Source organism: Furipterus horrens, unplaced genomic scaffold (assembly GCF_987537825.1).
Source record: "Furipterus horrens unplaced genomic scaffold, mFurHor1.1.pri manual_scaffold_2, whole genome shotgun sequence".
NCBI classification, from domain to species: Eukaryota; Metazoa; Chordata; class Mammalia; order Chiroptera; family Furipteridae; genus Furipterus; species Furipterus horrens.
Window position 1 is genome coordinate 99,449,355 of NW_028327172.1, and position 16,531 is coordinate 99,465,885.

Genomic DNA, 16,531 nt, shown 5'->3' on the forward strand with positions numbered 1-16,531 from the left:
AAACCTCGACTTGGCCTCTCATACACCAGCCCCCCAAGTGTGAACCTGGCCTGCAACCCAGGCATGTGTCCTGACTGGGAATTGAACCAGCGACCTTCCAATTCATAGGCTGGCACCCAATCCACTGAGCCACACCAGCCAGCACAGATAAAGAGAGAATGTGAAAAGCAGCAAGAGGAAAGTAGTTAGTTATCTACAGGGGAGTTCCCATAAGACTGTCAGCTGATTTCTCAAAAGAAACTTTGCAGGCTAGAAGTGATTGGCAAGAATTCAAAGTCACATATAGCAGGGACCTACAGCCAAGATTACTCTATCCAGCAAACCTATCATTTAGAATCAAAGGGCAGATAAAGAGCTTCCAAGACAAGAAAAACTAAAGGAGTTCATCAACACCAAACCATTATTATATGAAGTGTCAAAGGAACTCATTTAAGAAAAAGATGATCAAAACTATGAACAATAAAATGACAATAAATACATATTTATCAACAATTGAATCTAAAAAACAAACTAAGCAAACAAGAACAGAGACAGAATCGTGGATAAAGAGTGTTTTGATGGATGCCAGATGGGAGGGGGATGAGGGGGATGGGTGAAGAGGTGAGGGGATCAAAAAGTACAAATAGGCAGTTCAATAAAATATAACTTAAATAAAATAAAATATAAACAGATATTAGAAAAAATATCTTCAAATCTTCAGGAAGCTAGGTCTTAAAATGATGGTATTAGATCATTCATAAAATCCATTAAATGCCCTGACTTCTTTTCCCCCTCTCTAAAAAATCAATAAAATAAAAATAAGAATATTTTTAAATCCATTCAATACTCAAATTAATGTTAAAAGAATTTCTTGAGTAATCCATCTCAGCAACTGAACATCAAAAGCCTTATTTGGCCCATCTGATCAGTTAGTGTCATACTAAAGAAACCTTTATTTGGAAAGATTATCAAATCCTCCTTAGTCACTTAAAATATCAAAAGGCCACTATTTGAGCGGTATACAGCCAGTCTCCATTTAAAAAATGGTAGTAATAATAAAGTAGAGCCCTGACCCATGTGGCTCAGTTGGTTGGGTGTCATTCTGCAAGTTGAAACGTTGCTGGCTCAATTTCCAGTCAGGGCACATGACTGGGCTGCAGGTTCAGGGTACATGCAAGAAGCAACCAACTTATGTTTCTCTTTCTCCCTCCCTTCCCCCTCTCTAAAAACAATAATAATAATGTAGATTATGAACAAATCAGAACTGTGATGCTTTTAGCAAAAGGTTCTGCAAAACTTCCAATAAAGAAGTCAGTATTGTTATCTTCACTTACTAAAGACAAAGTACATCAGGGAAGGGTTTAGTCAAGGAGCTAGTATAAATGACCCATTGACATGGACAACAGGGTGGCGACTGATTGGGAGTGGGGGGAGCAGTGGAGAGCAACGGGAGGGAAATTGGGACAACTGTAATAAAACAATAAAAAAGATATTAAAAAATAATAAATTTTTTAAAATGAAGACAGAAAAAAAGAAAGTACATCATGTTTATGACTGACTAAATAGCAGGAAGTTATTTGTCTGTATAATATCAAAGATCCATAGGAACCTAATCAACGATTCTTCTCTTTTTTAAAATACAAAAATGCAATACCGTTTCAAGAGTAACAGACATGGGGTGCAAATTATAGTGATAAGCATAGACAAATATTAATATTAATACTGCCAAAATTAATCATCATTATTAATCATTTACTATCTACCAGTGATGGCAATTTAATTTACCGTCGCAGCAACTCTGAGATGATATCATTATCACTTCCATTTTACAGATGAAGAAACTTAGGTTAAATAATTTGACTAAGGTCACATAGTATAAATGGAAGAGCCAGAACTCAAAACTCAGGACATGTTTTATTATTATTTCATAATTTTAATCACAAAATTATATTGCCTTCAAGTTTTAACAATTGTTTTTAAATGAACAAAAAATTAGCCTACTCCTTTCCAGTCAATCTCATCCTAAACAACCACTGATCTGATCTATCTGTTCTATCACTACAGATGAGTTTTACCTTTTGCCCATTCTAGAACTTCATATAAATGGAGTCACAAATTATGTACTCATGATATAAAGGGATCATATGGTGTGAGATTTTCCCCTCAGTATGTTGAGATTTATCTTTATTCTTGCATTTATTAATAGTTCTGTTCCTTTTTATTGTTGAGTAGTATTCCATTGTAAGAATCTACCATATTTGTTTATCCATTCACCAACGGATGGACATTTCGTCTGTTTTCCGTTTTGGGACTCTTATGGATAATCCATCTATGAACACTCAAGTTCTACTACTATGAACATTCAAGTTCAAGTTTTTTATGTATATAGAATTTCTTTTATTTTAAATAATACACAGAAGTAAACTTGTGGATCATAGGTTAGTGTTTTAACCTTACATGAAACCACCAATTTTCCAACTTGGCTGCACTATTTTATACACCCACTGGAAACGTACAACAGTTTAAGCTCTTCCACATCCTCACTAACGATTGGTATTGTCAGTCTTTTTAATTTTAGCCATTCTAGTAGATATGAAGTGATATTTCATTGTGGTTTTGCTTTGCAATTACCATTGACTAATGATGTTGAGCATTTTTTTCACCTGGGTATTGTCTATTTGCATATTTTCTTTTGACAAGTGCCTGTAAGAATCTTTTACCAATCTTAAAATACTGGGGTTTTTTTTGTTTTTGTTTTTGTTTTGTCTTCTTATCGAGTTGGATGAGTTCTTTATACATATAAGTTGCCAAATCATCAGTCACAAAAACTTGTAGCTCAAAGGGATCATTAGGGTTTTGGGACCCCAAAGTTCTAGCACTTTTCTACATATGGTTCTTCCTGACTAGGAGAATACACTCTGGCACTTATGGACATGTACAGTGCAGGCATGTAAAATCAACACCAACTATACTTTAGCAATGACAGTCACAACAGCACACAACAACAAACCCCATCACCTGAAATGTCACCTTGCCTTTCCTTCCCTACTGTAAACTTTGCCCAAGCCCCATCAGTTGCATCTGAATACAGTACTCGGGTCCCCCACAGAACCAAAGTATGACAATGACTTGAGTGCCAGTATCCAATGGAGCCATACAAAGTTAATTCCCACCTCTCCATGAATTTCCCCTAGCATAGACATATTGGTGTGGCATCTGAGTCCCTCTTAAGGACTGGGAGACGCCATTCATCTTTCCCCTTAGAGCACTGTAAGTCTGTAGGAAGAGAGAAAGGCCAGGCCATGAGGGAGATAGTGACCTAAGAGTGCATTTACTTTAAGTTTCAAGCACCCACACTTGCAGCTCAACTAAACAAACTACTAATGTTTTCAGTCCACCTAAAGCTCTATATCCTCATTTCTGACACTATTTTCTCACCTTTGGAGTCTCCTTAATTCAGCTGCTGCAGCCACACTGTCTTTCATGTGAGGCCAGGGAGATGAGTGTACAACCAAAGCACCATCCTGGCTACCTCTCAGCTCAGCCCCTAAAGGTTCATTAAGAGGTAAAACACTGGAGGACTCTTAACTTTCCCTGCCCCTGTCACCCTTGCCCACCACCTGGGTAAGAACAATCACTACCAGATGCCAGAGTCTTTTCCTATCCCCTAACCCAGCCAGCACAGTCCTCCCTCATCCTTTCTCTTTCAGAGCACCAAGTCTCTCTGTCAGCACTCCATCCTCAAGACTGGGAGGAGTCTGAGAGTTTTGATCCTCCAAGCAAGCTAACAAAGCAGCCTGTTAGTTTCATAGATACTGGCAGACCACACAGTAGTCCCAGGTTAGAGACAGAGGACTTACTATTCACCGCACAGCAAGGAACATGAGTATCATGTGTGTACCAGTTCCCCCACAGCCCCATGTCCCATAGAGCAGAAATGTAGAGGCCCACGGAGATGCAGAAAGGGGATTTGCATCCCCAGAGATATTATTGCTGACTTCTACTTGCCAATATTTTGTTAAGCATTTGTCTACGCTCATGAAGGATATTGGTCTATAGTTCTTTTTTCTTGTAGTGGCTGCCCCAGGAGATAATGCTACCCTAATAAAATGAAGTAGGGCGTGTTCCCTCTTCTTCGATTTTCAGAAGTCTACATAGAATTGTTACTATTTCTTCCTGAAATGTGTGCTAAAGCTCACCAATAAAGCTATCTAGACATAACATTTTCTTGTGAGAAGGTTTCATAACTATAAATTCAATTTCTTCAGTAGATGTAGGGTTATTTAAGTTATTCTCTCTTTTTTCTGTGGAGTGACTTGATATTTCAAAGTTTGTGTCCTTCAAGGAATTAGTCTTTCCTCTAAGTTGTTAAATTTATTAGCATAAATTATATATAATATCTTTTATTTTAATGTCTGTCAAAATGTCAGCTCCCCATTCCTCATTTTGGTCATTTCTGTATTCTCATTTTTTCCTGATCAGTCTGGCTGGAGATTTAACAATTTATTGATCTTTTCAAAGAAGTATTTAAGCTTCATTGAGAGTCTCAATTGTCCATTTTTAATTTAATTCACTGTTATCTTTTTTAAAAAGTATATTTTACTAATTATGTTGTTACAGTAGTTACAATTTTTTCCCCTTTGCTCCCCTCTGCCCAGTACCTCCCTTCCTTCCATCAATCCCACCCCGCCTTAGTTCATGTCCATGGATCGTACATATAAGTTCTTCGGCTTCACTCTTTCCTATATTATTAACTTCTATTGTTTATTTTGTACCAACCAATTATGCTTCTTAATCTCTGCACCATATCACCATTTCTCCACCACCCCCAAGCTGATAACCCTCCAAATGATCCCCATACCTATGATTCTGTTCCTATTCTGGTTCGCTTGTTGGATTTTGTTTTTATTTTTTAGATTCAGTTGTTGACAGTTGTGTTTGTTGTCATTTTAGTATTCATAGTTTTGGTCTTCTATTTCTTAAGTAAGTCCCTTTGACATTTCATATAATAATGGCTTGGTGATGATGAACTACTTTAGCTTTACCTTGTCCAGGAAGCACTTCATCTGCCCTTCCATTCTAAATGATAGCTTTGCTGGATAGAGTAATCCTGGTTGCCAGTTGCCTTTCATCACATTAAATACTGCTTGCCAGTCCCTTCCTGCTTGCAAAGTGTCCTCTGAGAAATCAGCTGATAGTTCTATAGGCAATCCCTTGTAGGCAACTCTCCACCTCTCTCGTTGCCCCCAGGACTCTGTCTTTATCTTTCACCTTTGGCATCTCAATCATGATGTGTCCTGGTGTGGTCCCCTATGGGTCCAGCTCACCTGGGACCCTCCATGCTTCCCGGACCTGCATGTCCATCTCCTTTGCAAAGTTTGGGAAGTTTTCCCCATTTTTTTCAGTTCTTGCTTCCTCATTCTGCATTGGTTGACTATTTTTTTCTTATGTTCCAAATCATTGATCTGAACCCTGGTTTCCATCCTTCCACCATTGGTTTTGTGTGGATTTTCCTTTGTTTCCCTTAGCACAGCCTTCACTTCTTCTCTTATGCATTTGCCGTACTCAAGCATACCTGTCAAGCCTGTGAGCATCTTTATCACCAGTGTTTTGAATTCTGCGTCTGTTAGGTTGTCTCTCTCCTCATCTGTGAGGTTGACTATCTCCTCGTTGTTTAGCTCTCCCACTGGGACCTTGATTCATTTCCCCTTTTGGGCCATACTTCTCTGTCTCTTCATTCTGACAGGCTCCTGTGTTTGTTTGCCTGCGAGTCCCAGGTAGAGCTTTTGCTACTGTTACGTTGTAAGGGGTGGGGCCTTAGGGATTCATCAGTACAGGGAGACCTGTTTCACCACGTTGTGGTGCTGTATGTGGGGGAGGGGTCGGAGAGGGAAAAATGCCGCTTGCTCAGCACTTGTCCCTTTCCAGGAACTTCTTCCACTATTGTATGGGACTGGTGCCTCTCTAGCTGCTGCCCTGGCCATCGTTCCCAGAGTGGGTGGGTCTGCGGATGTTCTAGGATGGTGGGGGCCTTTAAATAAGTGGACTCTGCTGAGAGACCAGCAGTTTCTGCCTCTACCCCAACCCCCACTGGTCTGCACACTAAGAAGCAACGAGGCTTGATTTTCCCCAGTGCTGGGACCGTGAGCTGCGAGGGCCGGTGAGGAGCTGGGAGCGCTCCCCAGGTATGCCTCTCAACTTTTTAAAATGTCTGACTGCGCTTTCTGCTGGCCTGTCGCTGCCACCACCACACCACATCCTCTCTGCCCTGACTCTGCTCCTCCTACCTGTCTGAATGCGTATTTCTTCTTTATATCTTTGTTTGCTGGATTTCCATGTAATTTGGTTTTCTGGAACTTCTGGTTGTTTCTAGTTTTGAGGTAGTTGTCTAATTCACTGTTATCTTTATCTGTTTCCTTCTACTTACTTTAGGTTTAATTTGTTCTTTGAAGCTTAAAATGGAAGAATAAATCAGGGTTCAGCAAACTATAGTCCATAGACCGAATCAGGCCCACAGTCTGTTTATATATTACTCTCCCACAAAGAATGGCTTTTACACTTTTAAATACTTGGGAGAATATATATATATATATATATATATATATATATACATATATGTGTATATGTGTGTGTGTGTGTGTGTATAATTATATATATTTTTACATGGCCTGCAAAGCCTAGAATACTTTCTATCTGGCCCTTTATAGGAAAAGTTTGTCAACCCTTTCCTCTTTTCTAAAATAAGCACTTAACATTAAAAATGTCCTCCAATGCTGCTTTAGCTTCTTTCTACTTCAATGTGTTTTTATTATCGTTGATTTCAAATGTGTTCTAAAATTTCTTACGACTTCATCTTTGAGACTGGAAAATTAAAAAGTGTGCTATTTAATTTCCAAATACTTGGTGATTTTCTATTAATTGAATTCTAACTTACTCCTATTATTATCAGAGAATATAACACTATAACAATTTCCATCATTTGAAATTAGACTTGTTTTATGGCTCAGTATGTGGTCTATCTTGGTGAACACTGGGTGTGCATTTGAAAAGAATGTGTGTTCTGTAGTTACAGAGGGTAGTGTTCAATAAATGCTAATCAGGTCCAGTTGGTTGATAGTGTTGTTCAGATCTTCTATATACTTATTTTTTCCTCTTCTATCAAGTACTGAGAAAGGCTGTTTAAATCCCCAAATATGATTGTGGGTTTGTCTATTTCTCCTCTTCTGTGTATTTTTACTTTGTTTATTTTGAAGCTCTGTCATTAGCAAGATCATGTCTTTTTATTTGTCCTATTAAAACAGATTAGGAGTTATAGGACTGGGAGTCTCCCTTTGAACTAAGAATAAAGTTCAAACTTCTAACCAGAAAAGGTCTGATTGCTTTAGCCAGTCTCTGTAATATGGGGCTGTGCAAAGTTCTGGAGCCAGGACACCTCATGAACCACTGAGCAGACTATGATAATTGCTTTATGATTAGACATCCATCTCTGTTTCAACCATGGTCACAGGCAGAGCACCCTGTGCTAAAAGAAACTCTCAAAAGGAGCTTGTGGGCATGGCTGGAAAGGATATGGCCATCTAGTTACATGAATCATCACTCTAATTTTATCCCTTAGGAATGGAAGATATGTAATAGCACATGCAACCTCATCATTGCTGTGTGGAGGACCACTCCAAGAAGAAGAGTATCATCACAAGCCAACAGGACTGAGGAGCTTTAGCCCACCTCGGCTGTACAAGGGGTTTACTTGTGAAGGTATGGTAGGAAAAGAATACAGAATACACACTGCATTCCCCACACCGTTAATATTTTTTTGCTTATAAAACGAAGTTCTAAAGGCAAAGTACAATTCTGAAAGTCAGTACATTGAGGTTCCCCCCTCAAGAACATGACTTAATAATTTAAGCCTAATGAGACTTATTCATTTCAGAAAGTCTAATGATTTCTTAATTTGTCTAAATTGTATTACATTTTTAAAATCTATCTAACATAGCACCTCCCACTCTCTTCTCCACTGCCCTAGGCATTCTATTGCATTACCTGGGTATTTCTATCACAGCATCTGATTCTTCCTCCCCCGCTTTTTTAGAATGCAGGCTCCATGCAGACAGAGAACTGTGTCTTCATCACCACTGTATTCCCTTTCCCCAGTGCCTAGAACAGAGCTGGCAAATAATAATCTCTCAGTACAAATCTGAAGGATGAATAAATTGATCATGGAGAATGGGTGTCATCTAAAACTTCAGCATTTACACTGGGCTGTGAAAAACAACTTTGGTTTGTGTATTTGAGCAGGATAGGTTTATATAATGCTGAGTCTCCACAACACTTAAAATAACAAACATATTGTTGTAACAACCTGAGAAACTCCCTTTCAAATATTTTTAAATACTTAGATTTAGCTTTAACCAATATCCTCTGCAATTACATTCCATCTGAAAATCTACAAGGTTCTCTTAACTTTTAACAAGCTTATGATTTTTATCAGTCATTTAATTAACAAATACTAACTGCTTCCCAACTTTGTGGAGGGCATTATGGGAAATTCACCAAAGACCTTGCCCTCACAGAGCTTGGAAATCAACAGAGAAATGGCACGACCACAGTTGTTACTTTGGGAGGATTAACTTCATCTCAGTATTTTATTAGGCTGGAGGCAGGGAGACCAGTTAGGAGGCAATTACAGTAATTATCATAGTTCAAGACAGACATAAATGGAAGGTCTGATTTAGAACTGTGACAATGAAAACAAATGAATTAAATATAAAATGAAAAAACATAAGATAGCCCTGGACTGTGTGGTTCTGCGAGTTGGGAGAGTCATCTCATAAACCAAAAGGTTGCCGGTTCGATTTCCAGGCAGGGCACCCACCTAGCTTGCTGGTTTAGTCCCCAGTCAGGGTGTGTGCAAGAGGCAACCGCTTGATGTTTGTCTCTGATATCAATGTTTCTCTCCCTCTCCCTCCCCGCCTTCCACTCTCTCTAAAATCAATAAGCATGTTGTTGGTTGAGGATAAAAAAATAACATAAGATAGAAGTTACAAATGCTCTCTATTTTTATACTTTTAAAGAGTTTCTTATAGAATATTACCAGTGTTAAAACACTTTTTTCCCCCTTAGTTACAGGTGGAGGACAACCTGGTGAACAACTTCCATTCTGCACATAATAATATGAAGTGATAACCTATCACCCTGTTACACATGAGTGAGCAATTTGCAGATGCTTAGACAGAAATATCTAAGTGTTTAAGTACTATACTTTCAGCACTAACTGGTTTACTATATCATTTGAATTTTAGCTTTGGTTTCTAAAATCCAACATCAACAACTAATAAACTAGATATAGAACGTTTCTCAAACTTAACTCGGAGCAGTAGACTCGAAGCCATGAGTCCTGACAAAGACTTGAAAAGTTTATATTTTCACCTTGATAATATATTTTTTGAAGTATATTCTGGATCATCCGAATAACTACCTCATATCCACAATCAATGGTACACTAGAATTAGGGTGAGCTGAAGAAAAAGGCACAGAAGTGTCTTACAAGGTAAAAGATATATGTATGCCAAGTGAAAGCCAAACCACCTAACCTGTGAGCATTCAAATACAGAAAGTGGTGTAGGAATTATCATAGGATATACAGTATATATAGAAACCCCCAAACCATGCTAAGGCAGACAATAGGATATTCACTATGCAAGTAAAGATTTCATTTTAGCAAACATCACCCATCACCCTAACCTTAACTTGTTTTACTGGTTTAATAGTTTTGTTTATATTTCATTTATAAATTTAAATTTGTTACTTGCATACAGGCAATAAGCATAAGGAAGTTATATCTACATATATTTAAAATTAAATTAAAAAATTTATTTTTGTTAATTTGCTTAAATCCCTTTCAGATTAGTTGCAACTCTTGGAGTGTGGATTCTGCTGCTGTTTGGTCTGCTCGTTCTTTTTTAGTTTTTCATTTCTTCTGTGATTTATAATTTTTTAAAAGATTTTTATTTATTTTTAGAGAGAGAATGTGGGAGGGAGAAAGGGAAGAAACATCGATATGTGAGAGAAATATCCATCAGTTGCCTTTCACACATCCCCAAATGGGGACCTGGTCTGCAACCCAGGCGTGTGCCCTGACAGGGATCGAACCAGCAACCTTTCTGTTCACAGGCCAGCATCCAATCCACTGAGCCACACCAGAACCAGGGCTAAAATCAAATATTTTAATAAAATTATTTAGGCCAATACTGGGGAGTCATGCTTAAGACTAACATGGTGGGGGAAAAGACATGGAGATTCAAATCAGAAATATCCATTTCTGAATCCTGGCTCCCCTAGTAGTTTAGTGTGCAAACCTAAGCAGTAATTTCTAAGCCTCATTTATTTGAGGGTAACTGTGAAGACAGTTATATGGTACACTATAACTCAAATGAAAATTCTTTTCCTCTAAATTAGCTTCTTCTGATCTCTGTCTGTCTGTCTCTGTCTCCCTCTCTCTCTAATGGCATTCAATATTCTATTAAACAGCAGGGTTTAAGATCTTATCATCTTTGATGTCTCTCTATAGGACCAGTCATATATCACAATGTATCCTTCCCACTAAAACCAAGAATTTCCAAATCTCCAAAGCGTTTAGCCTAGAAATCTGTTACATTTTTTCCATAAAATAAAGACACATTTTTCATTTTCACCAATAACTTTATTGATTTGGACATTCTGAGTCTGTCTGCCATCTCCTGCTATTGGCTTCTAGTGGGTAGAGGACAGGGGTGCTGCTAAACATCTTCTAATGCATAAGACAATAGCCCCATAGCAAATAATTATTTGGCCAAAAGGTCAATAGTACCAAGAAACTTTGCAAACCACTTTTGCCACATTCAATCAGTCACAGCACCTTCTCCATACATGGCACAGAACTTTTTTGTGTGTGTTTCAGTGGAGTTTTTACCATTTTTGAAATAGTAAAGAATATGCCGGAAATGCTGCGTATCTTCTTCCATCTTCAATATTAAAATGGCTGCACAAAAATTCACCAATTTTGATGTTTTTAAAAAATGCATGCTGATAGACAGCTGTCACAGTACGATCTAACCAAATTGTTTTAAATGAAGTTAAAGTCAACGAAGTGCTACTGCTAGAGCCATTGTACGGAAAATAAAACATAATGGACTTTTTGGCCAACCCAATATTTTACCTACATCTCTTCTAATCTACAACACATCCTACATAAAAGCTACAGGATTCATCTTCCTCAAGTGCATCTCTGAGGCTGTTACTCTCCTATTTAAAAATTTTCCATAATTCTCAAGGCCTTCTGCACTAAGGCCCGACTGAACCTCACCCTTCCAACTTGTCTCCAACAATTTCTAAACTAAAAGTTTCTTGAGGATATTGTTATCCACTATCCCTAGAGTAGTATGTAAAACATGATAGATAAAAGATAACCACTAGTAATACTTGAAAAAAGTAATGGAAATGTGTAATGCTCCTGTCCCACCAAAAAGCCACTAGACTATGTCCAGTGGAATAACCCTTCCTTCATTTCTAACACACTTCTAGTTACTAATGAACAACTGTACTAACCACAACACTCTAAGACAATCACAAAGAATCACAAAAAGACAAGACCCTCTCTGATGGAAACAAAAAGAAAGCCAATGGAAAAAAATTAATTTCCCTCTTTAATAATTTTTAAAATTCTAAGTCTTACTAATAACTTAGCAGCTGGGTTGGCATGGACCAAATAATTGCAACATAAAATCTGTAAGAAAAAAAAAATCATTAAGCCTTCTGAGTATCTCTCAGTTCCTCTAAAAATGTTTTTGGTCCCTTAAGTTTTATAATGAATGAAAGTCAAATGTCCAAGATATACATACACATACACACAAAATATTTCCCCTCTGAATAAAATATATGTATGATGTTTATGATATTTACTGCTAATCATAAAATTACCGGTAGGCATTTTTTAAATATTCACCTCTCCATTCCCTCTTATATACCCAATGTCACTGACCCAATCCTCCACTAAAAAAATTTGGAAAAAAATAGGGATTGAAATTAATATATAAAAATTTGATTCACCTGTAACTTTTGCAAGGAGACAGACTGACTGCTTAGGGATCTGCAGCACAATCTAAAGCACACATGTATCTTTAGGGAACCTAACAAAATTAAATTATGGCTGTCATAAAGTCAATCAATCCAATTCTCCAGCTCTTTAAGCAACGGGGTCCAGTGTTTCTAAATATAAAAATTCACAATTCATCTTTACCAATTTAATGACTCACGTCAGATACATGCATCAAGCTATCACAACTTCCTTAACAATGAAGGCAAAACTTGTGAACCTAAATAGAGCTCCCAGAGCAGTAATTCACTTGGATTATAAAATCTACTGCAAAATCTTTCATAAATTTACTCTTAATTAATGAAATAGATGGGGGGGTAGGCAGAGAAGAACATAAATATAAAATATGTGTGACAGTATCTCAACTGTTAAGAAAAAGACATTTTTAATTGTTACAAAACTGGTCTATACGCTCAAAAAATGGGAGCATCCACACCCCAACAAGTTAATAGACTATGATCTAAATCAAGAGCTTAATTAAATGCAGAATAAAATGATAATGTTCTGCCTCTCTAAAGAAACATACAACCCCGTACACTGCTGAACATCATCAAAGCAATACCCGCCAGAGTGGATATTTTGAATATTAAATCAGGAAATCATGATAAGTGGTAGCCGTTCCTCTAGGCCTCAGCAGCAGCCTTAGGTATTAGAGCAAACTCGAGCCCTCTTAACACTCAAAAAATAATGTTGATGTCATTAAGAGGCTACTGATTCTTTGCACTCCGGGCTAGTTATTCCTTGACCCACAACGCAATTCCTACCCCCACCCCCAAAATAAAGAGAGCTCAAGACAGAGAAGCCCTCGGGTACCCTCTTCTCTACCTCCAGCAGCTGCCGCTTTCTCCTCCCTCCGGCTCCGAGGTGGGGGATCCTGAAAGTCCCGGGCAATTCCGAGCCCGGGTGGTGCTTGTTTTGCCTGTGCACTGTAGCTCTGGCCAGATGCTTCCTTTCCCAGTTTGCCCGAAGTGGAGCGTTACAGGGAATCCGGGGGCCGAAGAGGGAGCCCGAGCGGCGGCGACGCCACCGCTGCCGCCGCCTCTGGTATGTCAGGGGCCGGGATTGTATTTCGAAAGATCCGCCATTTTCACCTCGTCATCACCATCACAGCTCAGCAGCTTCCCCGACAGCTCCAGCCCCGGCAGCCACAGCCGCCGCCGCATCCAGTAACCTCCCCTTCCTCCTCCTCCCCGCCCTGACCCTCCACTCCAGAGAGGCACACACCCACATATCCCGGGAAACCTCCCGCCGCCCCGCCAACCTTCAAATGCACAGGGAGAAACAAATGCACACACAGCGCAACGGAGAACTCCCACCCCACAACGAAAAATGGTGCTCTCGCGGCCCGGAGCCATGCCAAAGGAAGTCGCACCAACTGCGGGGGTCCCCAGTCTCACATATTTTTGTTTTGAATAGCAAAAGCCATGGGGAAGGAGGCGCAAGGACAATAAGGAACCCAAATTCTTTCATTTTCAAAATAGCAACCTGAGGTGATGGAATGTATTTCATTCACTGTGGCCATCTCAGGCACTGTAAACAAGACCAAGACCTTTAATGTCACTCACTAACTGACATTTTCCTCCACTGTCAGCACTACTTTGACAGAATCAGCTATTTCCATATGCATGTCTAACCTCTCTAACACATTTGTAAATTACAGGCATTGACTTTTATGCAGATACTGCTGTCAAAACAAAGTTCGAAACTATTTTCCTCTCCGCTTAATTTCATCTGATCATTTCTGTCCATGAATACTACTATAACTTCCAGTTTGTCGTTGGTTTAGACGTCAAAGTGCAACTACATTTAAAATGCATTGACCCTATTCACGGATGAAGAGTTTCTAAAATACATAAAATATACCTCTAAGTTAAAATTCTTTGCCACATTTTTAGCATCTATGTTACCAAATTAAACAAAATTACCGCTGATTAATAGTGAAAATAAACAGCTTGCTTTAGAAGACCCCAGAGTTACCCATCCACCCCCATCAGCCCCTCTCATCATGCAGTTAATGAATAACTAAAAAACAGGTATTTTTTTATTCATTAAAGAAATAACAAGAAAACATAAGTTGCAAGGCTTCTGATGAGACCATAATCTTTTAAAAAACTAAACTGGCTACCTTTGTTAATTTCAGAAAGATTTGATAATCAGCTATTAAAGGCTGAATTCTATACGTATTACAGCATAAGCTCTAAATGACCAATCTGAAATAAGTAAATTGAATTTCAAGGTTTCGAACAGTGCCACTCTATTGCCTTTTTTAAGTTAGTCTAAGAAGAGTGAGGTAGAAGTTGAAAAAGCCATTTCATTTTCTTACCTTACTTAATGACAACTCCATATAAAAGTCGGTAGATTCAGGCTTAAACTAGTGTTATTTACCACCAGCCTAATCGCCGTGTCTATGTGCAGCATGCTAGAGCCTTGAAAGTATCAAGTCTTCCCAGCGTCTTCATCTTTAAACTTTATTTCCCCACCGACAGCCTTGTCCACCCGCACTCTGCTTGGTGTTTACCGTTGCTTGTCCAAGCTAAGTCCGGGCCCGCTCCATTCCCCCGTGCATCTCGGGGACATTATGACATTTGGCTGGTGGGCTTCGCGAGGAAAACGGACACACACGAAGATACCATATAAAGGGGCGTGGGAAGAACCGGGCTGTGGGCAGCAGGGAAAGGAGGGGCTGGTACAAAATGACAGAGCAGCAAAACCGGTTCCCAGAAATCCGGGGCCGACACGGCCAGCTCCTCCGGCCACGCAGTCTGCGTGTCAACAGCCGCGGGAGCCCTCCCTCCAGACCGCCAGGAAGGGCGGGCTGCCGGGTGACAGCCGCCCTCCCGGGTGCGGGCGGGAAGGGGCAGAACCCGGAGGATCCTCCCGCCCACTGCGGCCCTGGGGTGGGGCGCTGCGACCCCCAAATTGCAGGTTCCCGCTCTCTGCCAGGGCTCACCAGCCCAGACTCCCAGAGGCGGAGGTCCAGCGCCCTACGCCCGCGACACCACCCGCAGCTGGGGCCGGCGCCCCTTCCCGCCTGCCTGCCCAGATGCCCCACCCCAGGTCTCAAACTCACTAAGGCCAGCGGCGCCGCCGCCTATTCTTCGCGGCCGCTCTCCCGGGGCTCCAGCAGCGGCTGTAGCGGCGGCACCTCCAAAACACAGACCCGGGTTTGTTCAAAATCACGCGCCCAGCGCCATTCCGCCGCCGCATCCCATAATACGCTGGGCCCTCCCCGCCCGTGCGCCCCTCTCTGCCCGCCCCTTTATTCCGTCCGGCCCGCCTCTCCCTCTGGGTTTCTCCTCCCCGCCCTTTTCGTGGCACCGGCCCCTCCCGTTGGCAGCCCGAGCTCCCGTCATTCCTCAAGGCACCGTAAGTACGCCCCAGCCTCACGTGACTCTGAGTGGGCTCGCTGTCAAAGCTTTCGCACGGAATGTTCCATCCAGCTGAGTCCGGGAAAGGGAGGAGCAGGATCTTGCGTGCGATGTGGAGGGCCTGCGTCATCTCGCACTCGAGGTTAGGGAGTACGTGTTGTTGGTGTGAGTTACAGGATCCTGCCGCTGTTTGCTGTGCTTGGGTGGAAAGGTGATCAATATTCACAAATGCCGAATTTTGTCATTTTTTAGGCACTAATTTTGTAGGGTAGCTAAAAAACCCTGGAGACCATGCAAAGTTAAACTTATTTTGAAAGAAAGGTTTTTTTGTTGTTGGGGTTTTTTTTGTTTGTTTGTTTTTTGCAGTATACATAGCTTAGACTAACACGATCAAAATTTTTTGTATTTAGTCACCTTTTCTTTTTATTACCCCCCCTATCTTTTATTATAAAATAAGAAAAGGTGCCTAAATTTGGAGTTGGATAAACAGGCACTGAGAGATTATTCAGTTAATAACTTCACCATGTAAGACAAGAATTAAAACAGGAGAAACAACAGAAATTGAAAAGAGTGTAATGCAAACCAGTGTGGTACAGTCTGTCATTATTAGTGGAGCACGGAGATCATGCAGGTCAACATGAGAGAGAGCCCAGGAACAACGGAGGAGGTGAGACGTGGTGGAAGCAGCAATCACTTTGGAATCAAGCAGTTCTGGTTTTAAATTCCGGCACTGCCACTTATTAGTGTATAACATTTATCGTTACCTTTCTCATCTACAGAATAAAAATAAAACTTCCCAGAATTCTGAGGATTAAATGAAGAGAGGGATGTCCAGCAGCTACACAGTCTGCCTCAAATGCCTATTCTATTCTGTCATACTCAACACCACCCTATACCTCTCAAGTCAAATTCAGTGGTTTGGATTAGCAAGGCAAGGGACATGAAATTAGCAAAGGCTTGGAATTAGTATGGTCTGTGGCCTGTGTGAGGATTGTGAAAAAGCTGAATGATACATAGGCTTTGTTTGAGGCCTCTCTACAAGGAACCTTGAAAG

At 40.3% G+C, this 16,531-nt stretch overlaps 1 protein-coding gene across 1 annotated transcript in view; it reads right to left on the reverse strand.

Moving 5' to 3' along the window:
• LIN54 (lin-54 DREAM MuvB core complex component) overlaps positions 1 to 15,343 on the reverse strand; it is a 70,199-nt gene extending 54,856 nt beyond the window's left edge. Inside the window, exon 1 of the mRNA XM_090266230.1 lies at positions 15,180 to 15,343. Coding sequence (XP_090122356.1) covers positions 15,180 to 15,316 — 137 coding nt within the window. The 5' untranslated portion in view covers positions 15,317 to 15,343. The remainder of the gene's footprint in view (positions 1 to 15,179) is intronic.
• Between the last annotated feature and the right edge of the window lie 1,188 nt (positions 15,344 to 16,531).